The sequence below is a fragment of the Notothenia coriiceps genome, unplaced genomic scaffold, assembly GCF_000735185.1.
Source record: "Notothenia coriiceps isolate Sejong01 unplaced genomic scaffold, NC01 NC01_scaffold00018151, whole genome shotgun sequence".
Taxonomy (NCBI): Eukaryota; Metazoa; Chordata; class Actinopteri; order Perciformes; family Nototheniidae; genus Notothenia; species Notothenia coriiceps.
The window spans coordinates 28,065-52,833 of NW_011350852.1; the positions used below are offsets into that span (position 1 = coordinate 28,065).

General features: G+C 39.3%; 1 protein-coding gene across 1 annotated transcript in view; it reads left to right on the forward strand.

Moving 5' to 3' along the window:
* LOC104950827 (transmembrane protein 132D-like) overlaps positions 1–19,501 on the forward strand; it is a gene marked incomplete at its 5' end in the record, with an annotated part of 36,151 nt that extends 16,650 nt beyond the window's left edge. Inside the window, 5 exons of the mRNA XM_010777404.1 lie at positions 732–875; positions 6,226–6,434; positions 10,556–10,868; positions 16,507–16,698; positions 17,167–19,501. Coding sequence (XP_010775706.1) covers positions 732–875; positions 6,226–6,434; positions 10,556–10,868; positions 16,507–16,698; positions 17,167–18,249 — 1,941 coding nt within the window. The remainder of the gene's footprint in view (positions 1–731; positions 876–6,225; positions 6,435–10,555; positions 10,869–16,506; positions 16,699–17,166) is intronic.
* Positions 19,502–24,769: the final 5,268 nt, after the last annotated feature.

Consider the following 24,769-nt stretch of genomic DNA (forward strand, 5'->3'; position numbering starts at 1 on the left):
TAATGCAATGTCACCAATATTAGCAAATGACCGTTATTAGGACATTATTTGAAAATAACTACAGAGGTGGAGGCTACCCATGGTTTAAAATAGTTCCAAGTTTGCTTTAATTTATTAACTCAATAAGACCTTGAGAAATATCAATGCACTCTATCATTACATTCTATCTTAATCCTAGCAAGACAGCATACAATCTTGTTTCCCATAAGAGCTTGGAGCTTTATCTCAAGGGTTATTACCGACAAAATATAATTTATACAGTATGTATACCTGCAATTATGTCTTTATTGTAATTATTGCTTTAAAGACAGGCGGAAGATGTCTAAGGTTATTTTGAAACTGTGTCTTAGTTAGAGACTAGTCATCCCCAGTTTAGCTATTTCAAAATGTTGAACAACTAAGGATGTTGGACAACTAAGGATAATTAACGTTTGTTTGCCAGATACCTTCATTTCTGTAGTGCTAAAAAATTGACTTTCGTCGAGGGACAATGGTCTCTAAACCAGGGCATCACACAAACACAATTTCTCTTGTTCAAAATTCTTACACAACCTCATGCTATGGATTCCTATAAATGGTAGTGAATGCTGTGTCGTGATGTAAATAGATAAATAGAAAGTCTTGAATACTGATATAAAATTCAGAATCTGTCTTGTGTTATTTGCTAGTCCCCAGGATCACTATGTTGTTAGCGCTAAAACTGATTGATGTATTTCTGTTTTCCCCGGCAGGACACTGAGATCCTCAACACAGCTGTCCTCAATGGGCGAACGGTGGCCGTGCCGGTGAAGGTAGTTACCGTAGGAACAGACGGAGCGGTCTCTGATGTAACCGAGTCAGTGGAGTGCAAGTCAACAGATGAGCAGGTTATTAAGGTTAGTGGGGAACGTGTTTTGAGCAGCTGCTTTTTGTTTTACCTTTTTCCAATGTGTCTCCTGCTTCATGCTAAGTTTTTTTTTTTTAGTGGTACGTGGGTGGGTGAGCAGGATGAATAAAAGATAGCCGGGTTGTTGAAGTGATTTGTGCCCATTAGTCGGGGAAGCAGGTGCTACATTTTCTACAGCAAAATAAGGCCTGACTTTCCCTTCTTTTTTTGTCGGTATGCCAGAAATTGAGAGGTTCTCCTCAGGTGTGAAATCGATACCTGGGAATGTCTGAATAACAAATAAAAGAAACAACGTGCCTTTCTTATTGAACAGCCTGATGAAAGAAAGCATTTAAGCTTTTTCTCTGGAGTTGTGCTTTTAAGTGTATGTGCAACTGCATCTTGGGCTCACTTATGCAGACCTTCTTTTATAGATCATGAAACATGAAACACACAATCATAAAGTCAGCATGTTTTCAGAATACTATTTTGATGCATTGTCACAAACAGTGTTTCTAGAAAGAGAGAAAACAGAAAGATGTCTTGTTTTTTTATTATATAAGCTGAAGTCTGAACCAAAATAAGAAGACAGAAGCTTGGATTTATATTTTACAAAATTGGAACTCCAATCTGCCTTGCTTATTTCACTTGCCTCCAGAAAAATGTTAAAATATTGTTATTGAATTTATTGAAAAAAATGAAAGGCCCTCAAATTAGGTCATTTCCTGCATTAAAAAGGTTGTTATTTCAAAGCTTAATGTATGCACCAACAATAACTTATTTTTCTTAACTGCTCCTGTTTGCAATTTCATCACCACGTGCCAAAAATATGACTTTGAGAAACCATAAAAAAGTGATAAAATGGTTGATTGATTTTCTATCGTGCAAGTTTTAAATCTCTGTAAATGTATGGCTTCCTGAAAGCATAGGTAATTAATCTCAATCCTTACTGAATGCTTTAGGGAAATGATACACTGGATTTGTTGTCAATCAAAAACAAATCGAGTACAATCGAATATTTAAAGTAAAAGGTGGAGCTTTTTACTATAACAACTCCAGATATAATATCTGGTCCTCAACATGTCCCTATGGTATTATGTAAAGGAAGACACAGGAAATAAGTGAGAGAAATGTGAAAAAAGTGTTCTTAATATTGAGTAGAAAATGAATAATGTTGCAATGTGCTTGTGTTAGAGCGGATTTGTTGTGTTTCTGTTTACCGTACATGCATATCAGAGAGAAAAGAAGCAGAAGATCTCTCAAAGGGTTTAATTATCCACTGTAGAAGTACCACACATTGTGACGCTGACCTCAGTAGCAAACTCCCCTGCCCACCCGGCTAGTTTTGGAATAATATGCTCACCCCTCCTTCCTCCACCCTATTTTCAAACGGAAGCCATGATAAAACATATTTTTTTATCAGTAAGCATCTCCATCCTCACTGACTGTTTCACTGAAACGAATGGAGCAAGTCCTTGGTGACCTTACCCCATAAAAAACACTTATGTAAACTTAAAACTATGGAACATACCAAGATGGTGGTTATTTTAGATTCATTTGACCCAACAGATACAAATTGTATCTTTGGCTGTAGAGCACAATACTGACCTAAAACTATTTAATAATTGCCTAATCAATCAAGTCATTTAAAAGCCAAAATGCCAAAAAATCTGATTGTGCTGCTTGTCAAATTGTTCAAATGTGTAATTTGTTGTTTTTCTTAGTTTTCAGTGATTTGGGTTTTGACAACACGAGAAATTTCAAGAAGCTGCCTCAGACTGGGAAAACGTATCTGACATGTTATAGACCAAATGTTTAAACGAAAAAATAATCAGCCGATTAATCACTGCCATTACGGCCAGTCCTCTCCTTTAAAGAGATAATGTTATCATTAGCCTTAATTGATTGCTTAACAACTCGTTATAATGCAATGGCATGAGCACAATCTTGCCGACGTAGCTCATTTATCATAGCCAGTAAAGGATTTTTTTCTCAACTTCTTAAAGCAGTTTTGAAAATAGTTCATGTTTTCAAATGTTGAACAATCCCTAGTTAGGTCACAGCCAACCTGACACCAAGCCTTTTGTGTTGTGGGTTCATCTCCCCTGTAAACATGATATCAATGTTTCCATTTCTACATGCCAATTGCCTACTCTGCCTGTTATCATAATGCAATACGCAGTGCTTAGGTTAACAAGTGAGGCCAGGCATGTCCATGACTCAGTGGGACATTGCTGCTTTTGACTGGCTTTCAAGGCATTTCCATGCTCAACAAGTGGCAAAACACATTATTACTGTAGACTATAGAATTTACTCCCGCAGAAAAGGGAAAGGTAATAAGCAGTGAGGAAGTGTTTATGTGAAACAAACCTAAAACCTAAATTGTAAGCTAAAGATGAGACAATATTGTCTATATTTATTGATTTAGAAGGGGAATATTGATTGTAAGACAAAATCAACAAAATCAAAACAAGCATGTGTTTAGATATTCAGTTTCAGTTCGAGTTGTACTAGATTGTTCTCATGATGTCGAGCACAAGGTGTATTAATAAACAGTTGAGCCTCCTACTACAATTAACTTTATATATTTAAGAGATCTTTATAGTTGACAATGATGGAAACCGAACATACTTGATGGTCCAAGAAGCAGAAAAAATGCACTTCTGCTCAGCGCCCTGAATGTGTCACCTGTTACGACAAATATATTTGAGGGGAATGAAAGAAATCTTGACATACTTTACAAAACAGCCGCAACAGAATTGTCCCAGTACAGACATTTTTTGTCAGATATCATTTCAGTCACAAACTCATCCGCGTATGCCTCACACTGAATTTGATCCCGCTGTGTCTTATCTGTGTTTGCCACTCTGCATCAATTCGAAAACTGCATTATTAGCGAAACAATGGATTGTTTCCATTGAGAAGTGACATTGATTTTTGCAGGGCCTCGTGACACATTCACAGTGATACATTGCTCATGCAGAGCGGGGGATGTCACCTTCGAGAGATCACAATTAAATCTTTATGGTTATCATTTCTGATGACTTTCATAAGGGGAAGATGGATCTAGAATTTAGATACGGAAGTGGTACAAAACTACAGATTGAAAGGTAGAAGTGAGCTGACAGAAAATGTGTTCAGCATTGGGGTGGGAGACAGGGAGGGAGAGGGAAAGAGAGAGAAGGGGGAGAGAGAAAATGAACATGGCAAAAGGAACAAAAATAGAGGAGAGGCTTAAGAGACTCAATGAGGAGTGAAGTAGAGTTTTTCAGCTCATTCTTTGGATGGTTGCCCTTTGAAAGCCTGCACATTGGTGCATGTCGTCTATGTGTGTGTTTCTGTTACTTCAATGTGAACACACCTACCAAATAGACACATTCACTAACAGTATCTGATCCGTTATCATTACTGTAACTCGCATCAACTGTTCACAGCCAACGAGAGCTGTAATTATTCAAATACGTAAGTAAACTGGATTTTTTGTTATATTACATTTATGAAATATAATACATGTACCTAGCATATTGTAGTGTACAACTAATTTCAAGACACAACTGCAGTGCTCTTCTGTCCAATGAAATACTATAAAAGACAACAAGAGAAGCCACAGTTTTTATTTCCTTCCAAAAGCACTTTGCTCTACATTTAAAAATAGATTTAGGCTAGGCCTCTTATCACTTCTAAAGAATAAAACCTTCAGGAATTGTTGAGCACTGTCAATATCAGATAAGTATTTTACTGTATTATTTATCTCTGCTGCCTGAATCAGCTTAAAAGCTGTTAAATGCATTGAAGGCTGTAACTTTGTTGATAGGATTAGTCATTTATGTGTCATTAAAAATGACCATAATAATTTCTCAGTACTCAATTTGATTCCTTCATATGTCTTGTTATGTCTGCTCGACTATAATCCCAGCTATATTTAAATTAAAACGGTATCAAATATTGTTAGGCCGAAAAACCTCACATTTTAAAAAGCCATGAACAGTCAATTTTAGTCTTTTTGTCTTTGGCAATAAGTAAATCTCAAAAGTAAAGTGTTGACAATGAATTGTACGCCTATTGATTAATCATGCAAAAAAGATGGCAGACCTATTTGCATCAAGCACTTGTTTTTCCAGTTAATCAAACTAATAATTGTTTGATATTGTTAATAACGACCATGAAATCGTACAAAGTCATCATTAGACTTGCACTGTTGATCCTATCACTAGCGCTCTGCTCAACAATGCTAATGTTCAATAGCCAGTAAAACACATGACAGATGTGGGTTGTATATTGTTTTCTCATCATGCCACAGATGACTTGATTGTGAACCTAAATTTGATTTCTGAAACCAATCATTGAAAGAAAACTTCATTTCAAATCTTAAACCTTCCCCTCACCACTTAGTATAATTCTGAAGCACATTGTTTTCTCAACACAGAAAGACTGAACATGTAGGAGTTACAGTGATGTTTTGGTATGAAGAGTGGGAGAGAAAGAGGAAAAGAAAATGGAGGAGGAGGAGGAGAGTACTGACAAGGAGGCTGGTCTGACATCATTTGAGAGTAAAGCTGCCAAATTATATGCAAAGAAGTGGACACAGATGACAGTCTTCTGGTGATTTGTTACAAAGGGGCAATTCCGTGAATACATGTGCTGAAATTACCAGTTGTGCCAATCAAGCTTAAGATGGTATTTGAGATAGAAATAATTGAATTGAATTGCAAGTGATTACAAACACAAACATTGACGACAGAGATTGAGAAAATATTTCTTCTGGCGCTCTGAAGATAAAACACATTTCTTATGTCCCTGCTATGTATCCCTGTTGGAGATGCATCTGAGAAACCACGGTAACCGATGCGGCCAATCGTAATTTGGTTCGAGCAAGAGTTTTGCTCTGAAGGTTTTCCTCTTTTTTCAGCTCCATCTGTTAAGTTGGACCAAAGGCACATTAGTGGCACACATTGTCCTGTGTGCATGTGCAATAAAGATGCATCTGCTTACATTCACACACACACACACACACACACACACACACACACACACACACACACACACACACACACACACACACACACACACACACACACACACACACACACACACACACACAGGAAAGCCAGGAGATGTTCAAGACTTCGAGGGCTCATTAAAGCAGTGGCAATTTCTTCCACCATCCAGCATTTCAAAATACCAAGAAAACACCTTGATCTTCCTTAAAGCATTCCAAATGATATATTGTGTCCACTACACACATTTGTTATAAAGAATACATTTGAAGAAGCTGTTATTACATAATTAGCTTGTTTCTGTATCTTTTTAGGTTTGGCTATTATGCTCCTGCTCGTCTAATCTTCCCCTTTTCTCTCTAGGTGTCAGAGCGATGTGACTATGTGTATGTCAACGGGAAGGAGACAAGAGGAAGGACCAGGGTGATGCTCAACTTTACGTACAGTTTCCTCAGCGCCCAGCTGGAGATGAGCGTGTGGATGCCCCGCCTGCCCCTCCTCATCGATGTGGCCGACCCCGAGCTCAGCCAGATCAAAGGCTGGAGGGTCCCCGCTAGTACAGGCAACCGGAGGTAAGGCCAGTGGCACATAAACTGTCAGTGGTGGAATAAGTAGCAATACCACAGTGTAAAAATACTCTGTTATAAGTTAAAGTCCTGCCTTTAAAATCTTACTGAAGTATTTCTGATGCCATTACTCCAGTACTTAGAACTCTAAGTACAAAATGGTTATGGCTCATTTCATAATAATATAAATGCAATTAATGGTTTATGATAAGTATAAATGTCTCCATTACACCCGGTAAAGGTGGAGTTAATTAAAAAAATGTAATGATTTCTGCTGGATATGTTAACTTTTATATAAATGTTGGCTTGTTAGTTGATTTTTATTTTGTATTAGCTAATAATCTGAATTTAAAGTTGTCAATTAATAGTTATGAATAAAAAGGTTCAATACTGGCTTTCAATATTAAGAATAAAAAACAGCATTAAATACAATCACTCATGTAAAGTACACGTAACTTCAAATGCTATGCAAGTACAGCATTCAGTCAAATATATTTAGTTAAAGAATATTCCATCACTGTATTCGGCTACATGTTACACCTATTCAATGTAACTGCAGCACTACATTCACAGCTAAATGGTTTAATACTTAAACCAATACTTAACCTGTGAACAAGGTCCTTCCTTAATAGAAAAGCTTTCTCCCAGTAACATATATTTAAACGCACAACTTGGCCATATTAAAATAGTCCAAGGTCATATCCTGAATTGCTTTATTTAGGTCATTAACCTAGGAGATTTGTCTTAACAAACCCTGCCTGAATGAGAATCCCATTTGACACTTGGTTAAATTAATGAAGGCTGCATTAAATTGGATTTGAAAGGTGGTTGAAGACATATGAGGCATAAAATGCAGGTGCAGCTGCAAAGGTGGTGTAACGAGTGTCGAATATTATCCGCCAAAAAGTAACCGAATAAGAAATGAGTTATAATTTTGAGCATTACAGATCATGGACAAAATTCCTAAGGCTGAAAAGGGACAAAGTGTGCAGGGAGTTTTAATACAAATATTTTCTTGAACTATGAATACATTTTATTAAAATAAGAAATAACCCTCATAATAAAAATAAATGATCACTGATGGACACTGACTCATTTATATTTATTAATAGCATTTTTTACAAATTACTATTCACTGTGATCTTAGACAGTAACTATGGTGAAGTAAAAAAAGCACAGTTTTTGTGATTTAAAAATGAATTAAATTGTTCCATACCCAGTTCATTAGAGCCAGGATATTACATTCATGCACAATTCCTACTGTGAAATGAAAACAGCAATTATGTGATGTCGTCTTTGAAATATAGGTCCCCTAATTGATAGCATTTAAATGAACAATAAGTGAGAACGTGAAGTCCCAATTTGTACATAATAATAAATGGAAATAATCCTGGGATTGATGGATAAGGCTGTGTGAAGAAATCTGATTTTTAATAGGCCTGGCAAATTAACACTCACAATGGATGTTATAGAAATAACTGCTTTAATAATTCTTTATATGCACAGAACCTCTTTACTGGAAACATCTTTTTACTATGCTAGCTCAAAGTTACTGCAGTGATATTTTCCAATTTCCTAGACTCCACAGGGTGGCACTGTAATACAAATACCCTCTGCTGTCCATGCCTGATCCCATCAGTCAGGCCTGTCAAGTGCATCACTTCATAAAAAATGCACGATATGAACGAGGTGGAAACACCAAAGGCACAATGAAGAAAAATAAAAGGTTTCTTGGCATTGTTTATCATTGTGTGCGTGGAGGCCCATTCACATTCATCACCTTTTTGCACGGCAACACCTTGGCTGACCTGTCACTCACCGCGACAAACATGACCTGACCTCATGTTTCTGTTGCCAGCCACAAATGTCACCTTGGTTTAGCCCGCCGTCCCTCAGCTGACAGGGAGGAAGGGAAGGGGAGGGGATGAAAGGCAGGTTAGGAACTAAGCCAAGCCATTGGGCCACAGCATGTTAACCTGTCAGCCCGTTTTCTGCCTGACCGGCCATGCCTCATTAAACCTAATGGAAACTGTCACTGTCACTCCCCCCCGGCCACATGACTGTTAGAGAGGTAGATGCAGGCTGAGCTGGAAGAGGGACAGAGGATACAGGTGAGAAATGCAGACTGAGGGAGTTGAAAAATAGATTACAGGAAAGTCAAGTTAGAAAATGTTATCGAAAATATAGAGTGAGAGTCAGCCATGGAAGAGATATGGCAATGCACAGGAGAGCAAAACAGACCGTTGTGGTAATAAAGATCGATGGAAGATGAAGTTTGTGGATGGATAAGAGTGATGTTTACGGTTAACAGTTACAGCAATGTTTTTTTTCATCGTCAACAAGGTTTACTCTTTAGAGCAGATCTGTGTCCCAAGGCCACATTTCACCCGTCACTGCAGCTCAGATGGTTTAGCATTGAGACCAAGAAATACACTATGTTGTTGCTGGGTATGATGTATCGTAGAAGTTGAGGGAGCAATTTCTGTCTACAAGTGTTTTTTATGTATTTTTGAAAATATTTGGAACCTACAACCTATGGGAGGTACATTATACTTTTGATTTAGGACAACCCACTTAGAAAATACTAGACGAACAGAACAGAATCAATTTGATCCTTAATATAGCAAAGTAGGATATCAACTGTTCTTATCTATCCCGTTGAGTTTTGTAATGTTATAATTGCAGTTAAACATGTATGTGCGATGTACATTTTGCCTAGTAATGGTATTGAAACAGTTTTTACTTTAAAGGGGACCTATCATGCGAAAGTCTTTTATACATAAATATTTGTCCCCTGTGCGTCGGGGAACTCACGCAGCGTCAGAAAATAAAACCCTCTCTTTTCCACCGTACCCAAATCTTTTAAAAATAGGACAACGAGCGGTTACAGATTCCATCCGAACTGAAGTGAAATCGGCAGCGGACCCACAGAAAGTTGCTATCAGAAACAATGCCTGACGTGTTTTGGACGTCTTTGTTTACATTAGCAAGCCTCGCTAACACTCAGAGCTAACCTGTACTGGAGAGCGCATGTGTTTAAAAAGCAGGAAATAAAAAAAGGAACTCACCTTGTGATAAACCGGCAAGAGAAAAAGCATTTGAGCTCCATACTATTTCAGAAATAATCCTTGACGTGGTTTGGACAGGATGGCGTTTTATCACAGCAGAATTTAACTTTATCTCCGGTAGAATTCTGATCAGGCATTAGCTCCGCCTCCTCTTCTTTTCTTTTTTTCAAGCTAAGGACCCAAGATCCGCGTTCCTCCAACAGGGCAGCAAAAGAGGGGTTTGAGCAGTATGAGTCATGGCTACAATGGGTGATTTGTTTGTTATTTTGAAAAAAAAACTTCACAAACATGTTTTGTATGGGTATGGCCCTACAATATATGTTTCAAATATAGCATGATAGGTCCACTTTAAATTGTACCAAGCTGTCTATTTCTATCAATGTGTGGATGTCTGATTAGATCGCAGATGGAACCACTTAGCCCTCTTTCGTTATTCTTTGCAGGATTTCTCCAATTTCCAATCCTGTCCTTCATTTGCGACCTTCCCAACTCTAATGTGGCTCTGTAAAAGTGATAAAAGGCCTTATAAAATGTGACTTAAATAAGAGGGAAAGTGTCACAAAATTCCCAGACTGGGTTTGCATTTATTTGTTACAAAACATATCTTTCAGAGATCTGCAAAGCGTTTGCCGTGGGCTAAATAAATGGCAGACATACAGCAAAATATCAGTTGCCCTTTGAAAGAAAATGAGAAAACAAGAAAGGCAGCAGTTTGTCTCTGCAAGCTGTTTTTAATGGATTTTTGATAACACTGGGAGCATATGACTTTCGGGAGGTCGAGTAAACCTGCAGCACAGTGGAGGCATCGGCTGCAGTAAATACATCAGAGGGTTCGCACTTCATGGCCATTAATGGTGATAATGAAAACTGGGACTAAAGTGAATTGAGATTTAAAAAAAGTTGAATTATGCTGGTGATGACCTTCAGTTTTGTTTTCATATACAGATAAGTGTGTTCCTTACTTTTTTCTTCAGGAACAAGTATGCTTTCTGCCTCTTTCAGAAGTTATCGATCAATCCTTTATTCTCATTGATTATTTACTCTTTCCCATTGATGCAGGTATGAGAGAGTCACTGACGACAGAGAGGAAGACGACGATGCAGCTGGCGGGAGGACAGACAGCGGCTGTGTGGCGCAGTATCAGAGCACCACCCTGCGCGTCCTCACACACTTTATAGCAGATACGGGAGAAGTTAAAGGGGCCACGGAGGAGGAGGGGCAGGGCCAGCAGAACTTCCTGCTGGGCAGCGACTGGCAGGTGGAGGTCACACAAATGGTCAAGGACTCTCTGAGGGTGGAGGTCCCGAAGGTCGCACAACTGCTGGATGGCCAAGTCCTTATAGGACTGAGCCCTGGGATCACCAAAATACAGGTGTGTGTTGAGTGTGTGTCTTTTGTTTGCCTGATAAGCACACTGCCATTTTGTTTCACTTTTCCTCAGTTTTTAGACTGACGTGGTCATGTTTGAGGTCGTTTTTTTTGGATAGGGGAGCTATTTTTGCCCTTAGCAATCAGTATTGACTGACACATCTGTTGTGTCAACATACATTTCGGTCGACAAAAAACCTTGCACTATAGCTTTTGCGAGCAGCAAAACTAAATGTGCAATTAATACAAATAAAACTTGGTCTATTCCTAAGTCAACTCAGAATAACATGGCATTTGTGGCATTTTTCTGAATCCAACGTCCTCAATCTTTATGCGTCTGGTATGTTTTTTCCACTAACAAACAGTCATTGAGTTGGTGTAGAAAAAGGATATATGGGAGGCATTGCAGAGGAAGTAGACAAATGCATTGAGAAAATTATTTTCTGTTCAAAACAGGATATTAAACAATCCATGGGGAAAGGAGAAGCTCCACAAATCAAAATGTCCTTGAGCAATTGAACAAATGTGTAACTTATAAATGGTAGCTCATAGCTCTACAAGGCTTTAAGACTTTCTAAAATGTTGTGGTGGTTGAGTTCACAAATGTATTACCTGTCCAGGATCAACAGCAGGCTTCTAAAAGCTAATGAACTGACTTGTGATCATGGAGCATCAAGGTGAAAGGAATTTTAGCCATAAACAAAACTCTGATGAGTGCAAATGTTGCTCTGTGTCTGGAGGCATAAAACAAAAAACAACTAGATAGTACAGAAAGAAAATAAAAGCAACATAAGCCATTGGAAGTAATATAGAGGGGAAAGAAGACATGTTTGGCCATGGAAAGGTAAGAAAGTACAAAAACAACATTGATCGCAGCATAGCACAAATACTTAAGCTCTATCTTAAGCTGACAGAGAAACATAGCATCAAGGCCAGTCTAATGACAGCTTGCCCCTCTACGGCCTCTCTTTCCCTCCTTTTTCTCTACCTACGCCCACACAAACACCCCCATTCTCTCCTATTTCTGTAATACTACAACCAGGTGTTAGCTCAGGACGACACGCGTGCCCGCTCGCACCGTAAATCAACACCAATCTGGCATTTACAAGATAGCACAACAGAGAACAACACTGTGTGAAAGCGGTGGAGTGGAATCATAATCTCGTTTTTTTATTTATCAATTGTAGAGCTTAGTGCACTGCAGGAGTGATTACATGAGTGAGGGGCATGGTTTATATAGAAGAAAACTAAATGAAAAGATATTTAGGATTGAGTGTTAAGACTGATACTGATGAAATGGAAAGAAAGAGAAACTTAAAAGGTGCACCTTTAAATTGCTTCAAAGTTATAATGTGGTATATTTGCATTTGTCTGATCTAGATGTTATGTCACTAATGGCAATTGTTTGTTTACCTTTATACGTTTGGCTATATACTCGCTTATATACTGGCTATGGTGGCAGAAGCTACTTCGTTTTTCATGGCAAATAAGCAAAAGACAAACAAAGCATTGACAACTACATTACAAAGAATATGACATCTGTTTAATTCAGTCACATTTAAGGTCAACCTTGCAGAACAAGTGCTCTCAGATTGTTGATGCAGAACTCCAAGCATTATCACTGCAGTAACCAAAGAGAAATCTGTACAATTACCGGTACATTGGATTTAAAGCCATTGCAGGTAATACACAGCTTTATTTACAGAGCAGCTTGTTCTAGCTCTCCCTCAGGGTAATGATGATTTCCTTTATCATTAAAACGCAAACTCTGTCAGTGAACTCAATACCACAGAAGGAATAGAATATGTAATGTTTCTTCGATTATATCAACATGTTTTTCTCAAAGCATTAGTTATGTTTTCAGCGTAGTCTTTGGTATGCTGGTCAGGTAGTCTGTGGAAAAGGTTAAATCATTCTGAGGGAAAACATTCACTTGATTTAAGACAACGCTTCTGGGCTTAATCCAGTAAAAACATGTAAACTCTTGAGAAAGCAAAGCGTGATCTCAATGAACCACCAGGTTTCCGTATTCCAGTGGCCATCCTAATTTTCCTAAGAACAACACAAACCATGTATCACCATGTTGCCGTGACCTCTTTTTTAGTTTTANTTGGAAGTAATATAGAGGGGAAAGAAGACATGTTTGGCCATGGAAAGGTAAGAAAGTACAAAAACAACATTGATCGCAGCATAGCACAAATACTTAAGCTCTATCTTAAGCTGACAGAGAAACATAGCATCAAGGCCAGTCTAATGACAGCTTGCCCCTCTACGGCCTCTCTTTCCCTCCTTTTTCTCTACCTACGCCCACACAAACACCCCCATTCTCTCCTATTTCTGTAATACTACAACCAGGTGTTAGCTCAGGACGACACGCGTGCCCGCTCGCACCGTAAATCAACACCAATCTGGCATTTACAAGAAGACCAGGTTTCCGTATTCCAGTGGCCATCCTAATTTTCCTAAGAACAACACAAACCATGTATCACCATGTTGCCGTGACCTCTTTTTTAGTTTTACTAGAATCTTTTTCACAGTCAATGCGAAGGACAGATTCATACCATCCTTTATTGGCTCCTTCTAGGCAACTTAATCAGTCTTTTTGAAAGATACTGCGGTTCCAAAACAGGTACACATTGACCTTTCAGCAACTTATGGGCTGAGGATTTCCCAGGATAACTCGTATAATCAGCAAATAATGAACAATGCAGTAGCAGTTACACAATGTTTTTTTTTATTTTAACATTGCTTGAGAAGAACTATGGAGAACATGTTTTTGATTTATTATTATTTGTATTCGGAAGCCAATTAGGAAAATATCTCAAAAGTACTTTAAGTCCAAGCTGTGACATTTTAGAAATCAAACAATTTAGTTAATGAGATCCATTTTGTATACCAAACTATTGTTTTTACCTTTTCGGTGCTAATGTTTTTGCATGTGTGGACTGATACCTATTGTTTGTTAATGTACTGGATTACAGACAATCCATAAACTAATGTGGACATTGTTTAAAGGATTATGTGAAATTGAGAGCTTGTTTCTCTAAAAATATATATGGAAGGAGCCATTGCTCAATTATCCATTAAACATAGTGTTAATACCAATACACTCCATTCTCCAATGTCCAAGGGCTTTGAATAAAAAACGCATTAGGAGTTTTATTTTTGATCAAACTGTTCAGAATTACAATGAAGGACTTGGACTTGACAATTAAATGACAGCAAAGGATTTCAAAAGGCCACTGAGGTATTAAAATATTCCATAGTGGCCATAGAATTGGTAATGTGATCATTAATATACTGTGCTGCAAATTCAATGGTGTCCGAGGAGAAATGAAAGAATTCATTCAAGCACCGTCTTTCTGACATGTTATGGATAGACTTTCTGCATGCAAAACACATTTCGCCATTTAACTCTACAGAAGTGTCGAACAGAAATAGGTCTAGGAAGTGCTGGGTTATATGTTACATTGTTGGTTGCACCAGTTTATTTTGCCAGATTTTGCAACTTTGCTGACTATTACAGCATAAAGGAAGTGAACAACAAATTTTGCAATTTCTTCAGACCATGTGTAAAATATCTTCAAATGTATTATATTGTTAAAATCATTCCCAATGCTGTTTAGAGTATTTGCATTGATCTGTTCTGCCAACAGCATTGGGTTTCTAACTCTTGCTCCATACACAGTCAGTAGGTGTTGGCAGGCAATTTACAGTTACTATGTATACGTATAATACAAACACCTTTACGTTATAAACATACTGATTCATAAATGGTTTTTCTATAAATAAATAGGTAAATAAATACTGTTTACAGTTTTAGGTGAATGTTGTCCGTTGTAGTTCTTAAAATATCAGAAGTTCGAATTGACCAAGAAAATTCAACAAAAAAGCACCAAAAAACAAGTTTAAAATACCTTATTGACGTTTACACACATTTACCTGCATATATTTCTAAGGTTCTTAAGCCTTAGTGGTTGCTGAGCAAAGAATATAGCATATGTTGTATTCGCCTAGATTAGATTTAAATATAATGCAGCCAGATGTCACTAGCCGATAATGATGTGAATCTACACAGCCAAAGGTGGAGCAAATATGCTGCTGGTTTAAGTATAACCTTTAGCAGAAGAGCAGCAGTGATTATGTCCATGATTTCTAACTAACCATAGCCCATTAGTTTCTGATGAACATTCCGTGTCACAGCTTATTATGCTCTACTTTTATCAGTACAAAAAACTTCCAGACAATCAGTGTGCATGCTTATTTTTAAGAGTGATAATCACCACCCAGTCTATCTTTTTAACCTTTACATTCATCCCAGAGATGAGGTTAAACCAAATTTCCCATTTTATGAGACGACACTGATTTAAGCGTTGTTTAATATTCAAGATTATCAGTTTCACTGTGTGGGAGGCAAAAGGGGGAAAACAAGAGGTAAACCAAAGGGATGAAAACAGGGAAAAGGGGTCTGTAGAACGAGGCAGTTATTAGTGCTGACAGTTCATTACGGCTGGTAAATGCAGCCATGCGGGGGCGGATGCAGGAGAGTCTGGAGCCCTAATTGGAGCGGATGGGAGGGATTCTCATCACATAACAATATCACAACTATTTACATGCTTACGCCTCTGGCAACTCAGGGAGATGGAGAACTGTGCGGTGGAGATAATAGGTTTGCATGTGAGTTTAGGAGTGTTTTATGTTCGGTGCGTTTGGTAATCACAATGCAGAGTTGATGTGCATGTGGATTTGTAACTTAATTTAGTGAGTGCAGAATACAGAGGAAATGCAACTTTAATTGTATTTACATTTGTATTGATCCAGAAAACAAACAAGAATAGGGAGGTATAGTAAAGGAATCAAAAAGTATTAGTCTTGGCTAATGGGAATAATCTAGTACTGTATCTGAACATATTGAAATACATAGCCTTGTCAAATTATAAAAAACGTATTTTGCAACAGCAATTTGTAACTGTTTTTAAACGGTTACGGCCCGTCCACAGCGGCGTGCGTTGAAGCTTGCCGTCGGGCGTGTCTGAAACTCGACCAACAACCAATCACATGAATCTCCCGCCCCTGACACACAAGCAGCGGTTTCATTGGCTAGAGCTTGTACTGGCATATGATTCGATTGGCTGACGCTTCTGCCGAGGCTTCAAAAGTTGAACATTGCTCAACTTTTGCAGCGAGCCACGCCAGCAAAGCTCCGCTTCGCTTCCCACAAGGCAATTTGGCGAAAAGTGACGTCACCCCATTCAGAGTGAATGGTGAAGCTTTCAACGCACGCCGCTGTGGGGACGGGCCGTTAAGATAAATAATGTTTGACTTTAATGTCAAATAGTGTTTGACTTGTTGAGCATAAATTCAAGTTTAAGCCTGTTTCCATATTGTGAACCACTGAAACTCAGTGAGTTTGACTGAATTTGAAGAAGCAACTGCAAAGGCAACTTTTGATAAAACACAATATAAAAGTGCAGTCTTTGGCTTGGAAGGCTCCTGGACAGGACATTCTATCATCTGCAGGGACATCATTGTCAACAACATGAGCTGCTAGAAAATTGGCTCTTCCTCTTCATTCATAGTAACAATGTCATCCTGGTTCTTAATGTTCCACCATGAGTAGCAAGTTGATTTGTTTGTTGCAGGTGCTGTCCCCTCTGACATCATCGGTCCTGGCTGAGAGGAGTATCAGGGTGCTGGATGATAAAGTGAGTGTGACGGAGCTGGGGGTGCAGTTGGTTTCTGGACTCTCTTTGTCCCTGCAGCTCAGCCCAGGGAGCAACAGGGCCATTGTCGCCACTGCAACCACACAGGAAGTCATCGACTCGCTCCAACAGGTACGAATGAAATGCATCCAAATAAGGGAAAATCTAATCTTAACCGTATTAGCACTGCACTTTGCATTGTATTGAGTTTATAAACCCATGGCTGAAACAGATTTTATGGAGCATACGCAATTTTTACTTTATAATTATTTCCCTCTTGATATAGTAAAGCCATCTCTTTGATTTCCAAATCCAACCACTGAACAGTTCTGTTATTCCTGTAATTAGAATTTCAAATGGAAAAGGTCTACCGTCTCTTCCCTTAGAGAGAAAAGCATATTTAGCTTTCAGGATAATGGCTCCATATCCAGTTGTTTCCGTGAGCCTTTCAACTGTGATTAATGCTTTATTTTGCCTCTCAGTTTTCTCTGGTCATTATTATGCATTAGTTAGAATGAGCCGATTACTGTTATTTTATTTACAGGGTTATTTTCTCTGTTTTAGTGAATACAAATTCTGTTTGTGTGTGTATTTCCTTAGGAGTCCCTCATTAGTGCTTGGCTTCAGTTCAGTGATGGATCCATGACTGCTCTGGACAACTATAACCCTTCCCATTTTATTCTGACTGCCACCTCTTTGGATGAACGGGTGGTGGCGGTGCAGCGCAGTGCGGCGTGGAAGTGGCCCATCATTGTTGCCAAGGGGGAAGGACAGGGTTTGCTTGTGCGCGTTGAAATGAGCCCGTCAGTGTTGTGCCAGAAGGGAAAACGACGTACTATTTTAGCCAGTGGAATGGCAAACATACAGACAAGGTTTGGTCAACCGGAGGGGCAATACAGACAACCAGGAGACCGGCGTACACGTCCAGATCCTCCATATTACGGTGGATCTATCTCAGACATGGAAACTGGGTTGGTCAACCGTGGCGCCACAACAATCAAGGGCCATGTCCCAGTGAGACCTAATGGAGGCCGTCTATCAGCAGACAGCGGGGCCAGGGTCCCAAACGAATTATCAGAATTCCCAGACCAGGCAGAGCTGCCTCGTAGCCGCAGCACTGTGGACGACTTGTTACCTACCCGACGAGGACTGACAGACCTGGAGATTGGGATGTATGCTCTGCTTGGAGTCTTCTGCCTTGCTATCCTGGTTTTTCTCATTAACTGCATATCTTATGCATACAAGTACCGTAGCAAGCAGCTGACCCTGGAGACCACGGAGACAATGCCCCATGCTCACGACTGGGTTTGGCTGGGCCAGGACGAGGGGCTCTGTCTGCAGCAGCAGCAGCAGGACGAGCTGAGCGCTACCCTAGAGGAGGGGAGTCAACTATTGAATGGAGGTATCCAGCGTGGAAATACCGGTGTGGGAGGCTGTAGTTTGAGTGGGAGGGATCACAGAAATGAATCCCTTAACTCACCCACCACCAAGAGAAAGAGGGTGAAGTTCACAACCTTTTCCAATGTCAGGTCCAGTAATGGTTGTCCTGTGCTCAGCCCATTAGCACTAATGCAGACCAGTGAGATAAAATGGGTATGTCCGGACATTGAGCTCGGGGACTCAAAGGAACTTAGGGACTACATGGACAAGCTTAATGAGAATGCAATTAAGAACATTGTATAGGGGGTGCTGGGTGTTTTCAATGAACTAAAGAGAAACTCACCTGAATGCCTTCAGAATCAGTTGGGGATGAGGGTTGGCGGTGGGAAAAGAAAAATGGTCGCAAAAAACTGACTGGGCCTGCTGTTGGACTGTTTACCATGACAACAGGATAGTGCATTCAGCTTTTGTTGTTTCTATGACAGTTGTCAGAAAGGGTCATGCAACGGACCATGACGGGACATGATTTGCCACAACCCCACAGCATAGTTATGAAGCGGAAAATGTGAATTTGATATTGTTGCTTAACTTAAATGTACGTTTTTTGTCTTTAATTGAGGTTCAATTTCAGTTTTCTATGCGCCATGTACTTTGTTTTTCTTTATTTACTCATCTTGTTTTAATGTTGTATTTGTTGTACTTTTTTGCGCTTTGTTTATGTTTTTTAAGAGTTGCTCTGTACCACATGTCCGCAGTTATAGATTCTAGGAGAGAAGAGATAAAATAACTTTTTTATTGTATATAAATTCAGAGTTTGATCTGGAGGTATTATATGTATAGTAATATTTTGTAAAGTGCGGTTTGGTTTGGTTTTGTTTGTAGTTTGTTTTTTTGTCTCCAGAAACCAGATCCATGCATGACATTTTTGAAGAGGAGGCATGTGTGTCTGATCTGAAATGAAAGTGTGTAGATAACTAATACCAATACCTCTGGAGACATGTCAGTTTAATATTATTGCGTTTTTCTTGAAGTTGGGTTTTGGGTTTGTTTCTGTATGTTGATTTTGGTTAATGATTTGTGTCAGCCCATAAATGTTCCCTTCTTATGTTAATCTTATTATTTATGCGACCCCCCCCTCCCCTCCCCTCTATTCAGTTGCATACCTTACAGAGAGTAGACTTTTTAAACTACTACTGATACTACATATTGAAAAAAAGGAATTAAGTCGCATTCAACACTAACGAAACATTGATCATCAAGAAAATCAATCGACAATCACATAAAAAAATGTATGTTCATTTACAATGTTCCATCAAAATGAGTCCAGTTTACAGTTTGTATGGTCTAGGTGGAGATCGGTTAATATAGTTAACATCTTAAAATACTGTGTATGACATTTTGGATCCCAGATTAATAGTCATGTAAGTGAATCAACAAACTTTGAAGTGAGGCCCAATGTCTGATCTCTTCACTCCTTTTGTCAAATGTCAGTATTAGTCGAGTCCATCTTTTTCTATCTCTGTTTTAAAATTGGCTGCTGGACTAATTAAAACTGAAGGTGACTCTTCTCCATCATGCTCATGTGTGATTCATTGGTCTGGCTTTCGTATTGTTCTCTCGTTGCGTCTAGTTTTACTCATCTGACTGGTTTATGGGAATATACAAACATTGCTTTAACACAAATCAAAATGAAGTGAGTAACACTAGAGGGCAGTTTTAAAAGAAAAGAAGTAATCCACAAAAATTACAAAGAGGGTTGTCTGGCATTTTAATTGGATTTAAATTAACAGAATATAATGGACTTGAAGTGTGAAGTGCAGCTGTACTATCAAGGGAAAAAAGAATACTGGATAGGGATTATTGAATGATTTATAAAATACAAAATTATTTAATCGGAACATCCCTAATGAGCAGATCCCTATTAAAAAGTGATGCAGTATCCAGTAGAATCTGTAACACAATCAGGCATAAGAAACATCATTTGCATTAAGCATCATACCGTTTAGTATAATTTTTCAACATAATGAACTGTAAAATAGTTCTATGCCAAATGTGTCAGAGCCCTAAAAAGCTTCAAATCCTTTTCCACAGGATCACAGACATGCTCCCCTTTCTGAAAGGGCAACCTAATTAGAGAATACTTAGTTCTGTCTTATTACATGTTAATGTGACATTTCCTAGGCAATTTGTCTTGCCCACTTGCTGTACTTATGAATCTCCTCAGATATAATTTGCACCCTAATTAAAGCAAAGCCAGAGAACTGTGCATTGGAGATGTGCCCAGGTTACAAGGAAAGTCTAAGCGTAAACATTTGATGTAAGAATAAAGGCACGGGGATGCTTTCTCATCTACAGTTGCAAGAAAAAGTCTGTGAACCCTTTGGAATTACCTGGATTTCTGCATAAGTTGGTCATAAAATGGAGGTGCCCTGATTGCTGCACGTTTGAAGTTTGCAAAAGAGCACCTGGATGTTCCACAGCGCTACTGGCAAAATATTCTGTGGACAGATGAAACCAAAGTTGAGTTGTTTGGAAGGACCACACAACGCTATGTGTGGAGAAAAAAAGGCACAGCACACCAACATCAAAACCTCATCCCAACTGTGAAGTATGGTGGAGGGAGCATCATGGTTTGGGGCTGCTTTGCTGCCTCAGGGCCTGGACAGATTGCCATCATCGACGGAAAAATGAATTCTCAAGTTTATCAAGACATTTTGCTGGAGAACTTAAGGCCATCTGTCCACCAATTGAAGCTCAACAGAAGATGGGTGATGCAACAGGACAACGACCCAAAGCACAGAAGTAAATCAACAACAGAATGGCTTCAACAGAAGAAAATACTCCTTCTGGAGTGGCCCAGTCAGAGTCCTGACCTCAACCCAATTGAGATGCTGTGGCATGACCTCAAGAGAGCGATTCACACCAGACATCCCAAGAATATTGCTGAACTGAAACAGTTTTGTAAAGAGGAATGGTCCAAAATTCCTCCTGACCGTTGTGCAGGTCTGATATGCAACTATAGGAAACGTTTGGTTGAGGTTATTGCTGCCAAAGGAGGGTCAACCAGTTATTAAATCCAAGGGTTCACATACTTTTTCCACCCTGCACTGTGAATGTTTACATGGTGTGTTCAATAAAAACATATTGTTTGTGTGGTTTTAGCTTAAGCAGACTGGGTTTGTCTATTGTTGTGACTTAGATGAAGATCAGAACACATTTTATGACCAATTTATGTAGAAATCCAGGTAGTTCCAAAGGGTTCACATACTTTTTCTTGCAACTGTACATATCTTCCTTAAAAGAGCTGTATGTTTATAGATTTGTTCAGTAGATGTACAACATAAAAGCATATCTTTCATCAGAATTTAAATAATGCATCTTTACATGGTTTTAATGATAATGTGATTGCCAAACAATATACATCAATAAAAATGTCATTGTTTTATCTATGTTTAAAAAGGTAGAAGTGCCTATTTTTCCTGCTTTGCTTTAGTTTTCCGTTTTCTTTTTTTATCACAGTGCTTATAAGGTGGGTCCCTGTCACAACTAAATCATTCGGAGGATTGTACGTTATCTTATGACTGACACTCTGGGTTGCAATTATTAACTTCAACTGACCATATCATGCCTCTGTGCTCATTCACATCAATGTGGAGCACAGACCAGCTGTCTGTGTGACTACTGGCTTACAAAAGTTAGTCAAAACTAGAATATTTGCACAGGAGGAGACTTGACTTAACTACACAACACTTTCCCAATCTCTCCTGCCACAGAGCTTGCTCAGCAGAGCTCAACTTGACATGATTGAGATGAACAGTCAACCTTAAATGGCACCATAACTTTCCCCAGAGTCACTGAAACAGTACAGTCATGTGTGGTGATGGGATTTCTACCTGCTGAGATAATATAAAACCAAGACAAATGCAAAACTGTCCTCAAGCGCCAGATTTTAGGCGTTAGCTCAGCCAAATGTAACCACCCAGTTGAAAGGCCGAACATGAACACAGGCCACCGTAACCTTAGAAAAGCTAATGAGCTAAAGCTAATTAAGAGGTCCGGACCATTCATTTGGTATGGGTCCTGATAAATATGGACAAAAAATAATTATGGTTGTGAGAGATGCTGCTATGAAATAGGGTAAGCCAATTAAAAACATACTACATCCTAGGTGCTATGCTGTGACACAAAGAGAAAATATCTGAGCGGATTTCTCATTGAACAGTTAACTGGCCTTATCCACCTGGATGACCATTTGTTTTTTAATTGACTTTTTGACTAAATACGTGTCTTAGCAAATTTACTTTTGACTAAATGCCTGTCTTAGCAAAGCCTGTGGACTGAAAGGGATCAAATGCATTGATAACGTATTACACATAAGCACAACAAAGACAGAACATCACAGCCTCTACATCAACCAGCTGATAACCAATTCCTCTCTACACTCTTCCCTGCCTCAGCCCTTTTGGGATTACCTGACAAAATGGAAGGGCCGGTTAATACTGGCCCTAAACTCACCTCCCCCAAACTCTGCCGCGTTGTATGCCTTAACCTAACCAAGAACCTTCTGTGACACTAACCTTGGAAAGAAAGAGAAAACAGCTCTCTCCCGCCTGTTCTGGTTAGCCTGATAAGGACGGTGAAGTCACCAAAGGTTTGCTCATGTCCCCTACCTCCCATCTTGGTGATTTCTGTAAGAAGCTGAGATCATTGATAAGGGATCTGGATGGGATGCAACAGGATGCTTTTGGAAATGCAGTGCCACATTTATAAAAGTCGGCAGTTCAATCAACATCCCTTATCTTTCCTCTAATTGGCATGGAATTACTGTATGGTAGACCCCATCAATGCAAAGGAATATGCTCAACAAGATTGCTAGAATGTAAGGTCCAGAGGGGAGGGAGGGGGGAGGCTCTGCCGTAAGCTCTGCTGTGATTGGTTGATAGGTCATCAGTTGCCTCACTTTGTCCTCCTTATCTTAACCTTATATTTGTGGCCAGAGAAAGGCGAAAGGAAATGCAGACTTATTTAATGATTATATCAATATGAAGAACAGAGAAGCACTGCACAAGTTTTGCTTGCTTGCATCTGAATTCCTTTCAACTGAGAAATTCCATGAGCCATATTTAAGGTTTAAGACAAGCCATTAAAAACCCATGCCATTCCAAAACAATGAATTCCCATCTGCAATCACATGGAAACAATAATAGCATAACTGGACAGAACTCTGAAAGAAGTTTTGCATGCATTCTTTTGTATAGTCTGAGGCCTTTTAGTGGTATTTATTATGAATTTCAATTGGAATTCCTACCGAGTCTGAGAGTATAGGCTGAAGCTGAGAGTCTGGATGGCTCAGATTAAGTCTGTTGGATTCTGTGTACTATGATTGAGACGCCAGCCCTACGCTCATTATTAAATACATGTTGTTGTGACTCAGACTTGTTCTCTCCAATCTCTACAGATAAAGTCCAACAGCTTGCCTTCCTCCAGCAGGGTCAACACTATTCTTCCTGTAAACCCTTAAATTACTCCACTAACCTATGACTTTTTGTCCTTTCTTTTTTCTTTAAACTTTGATAAACTCCACCCTGACATAAGGATGCAACCTATCGACTGTACTTATTACCTTACATTTTTGAAAATATAAACTTGATTGACTTAAACCTCAGCTTTGTGTTGCGTTTTTTATTCCTTTCCAAAAGATCCTAACATCTTACCACCATCTCAGTGGACATTCTTATCACACAGCCCACGCTGCTCCATTGAGATTTTTCTCCCTACCACTGAGGCACTCCAAACTGCCCTTCACTTCTCATTCTTGACCCCTTAGACTGGTGCCTGCGTCCTCCACACTACGAACTGCCAGGTGCTCGTCTGGCAGAGAGGAGGATCTCTGGATCTGCACTCCTACTCACTAACCAACTGACAGCTGCTGTCAGGTATAATGAAATGGACTCCTGTAACCATTACAAACCATCTCCAGTGACATTCCCCATGCAATACATCACTAGTTATCCTATTTCACAAATTTCCTATATCGTTGCCATGCCATCAATACTCAACACACCCTTTACTTCTTGCCATTTCTTCCCTTTGACAGGCTTGGGCGAGCATCACCAATTATACTGCAATGTCACCTATCACCCTACCACCTGACAGTTGCCCTTCTTCTAGGGTTTACACTGCTCTCATTACCCTAACGGTTTGCACTCCACAAAAATGATTCTCAAAGAAGAGTCTGTGGAAGCGACAGCAGGGTGTCAATGAGAAACTCAACTCGAGAAAGGTCAATTGCAGATCAATTGTGGCTACAAGTTTGAAAATATGCAATGAAAGAAGTGTGTGTGTGTGTGTGTGTGTGTGTGTGTGTGTGTGTGTGTGTGTGTGTGTGTGTGTGATTTATGGGTTGGACTGGTGCAATTAAAAGAGGTTTGAATATGGTATTGTTTTCTTTATTCTGCTGACATTGAAACATTGCTTTTAGTGAGGATGAAGAAGGCAGCAGATGAAACTCTTTGTTTTCTTTTTAAAGAAGGCTTTGACCTGGCTGTTTGTACAAATGTAAACAATTCAGAGGGATGAATCAGACCTTAGAGAATGTCACTATGAGACCTTATGCAGCCCTGAAAAACAACAAATAGTTCATTAAGGGAAAGAATCAAGGCATTGTCAGCTGGCTGATCATTGGAAGTCCCTGTGGTCATGGCCTTATGAGCTCAGAGCGTACACAGGGCTGTATCTGTTGTTATTCCCCCATCCACCAAACATAAAGCTGCACTTCTAGCCTCTTCTGGAATTTCTATGTTGCTCTTTTTATCTCTGATGG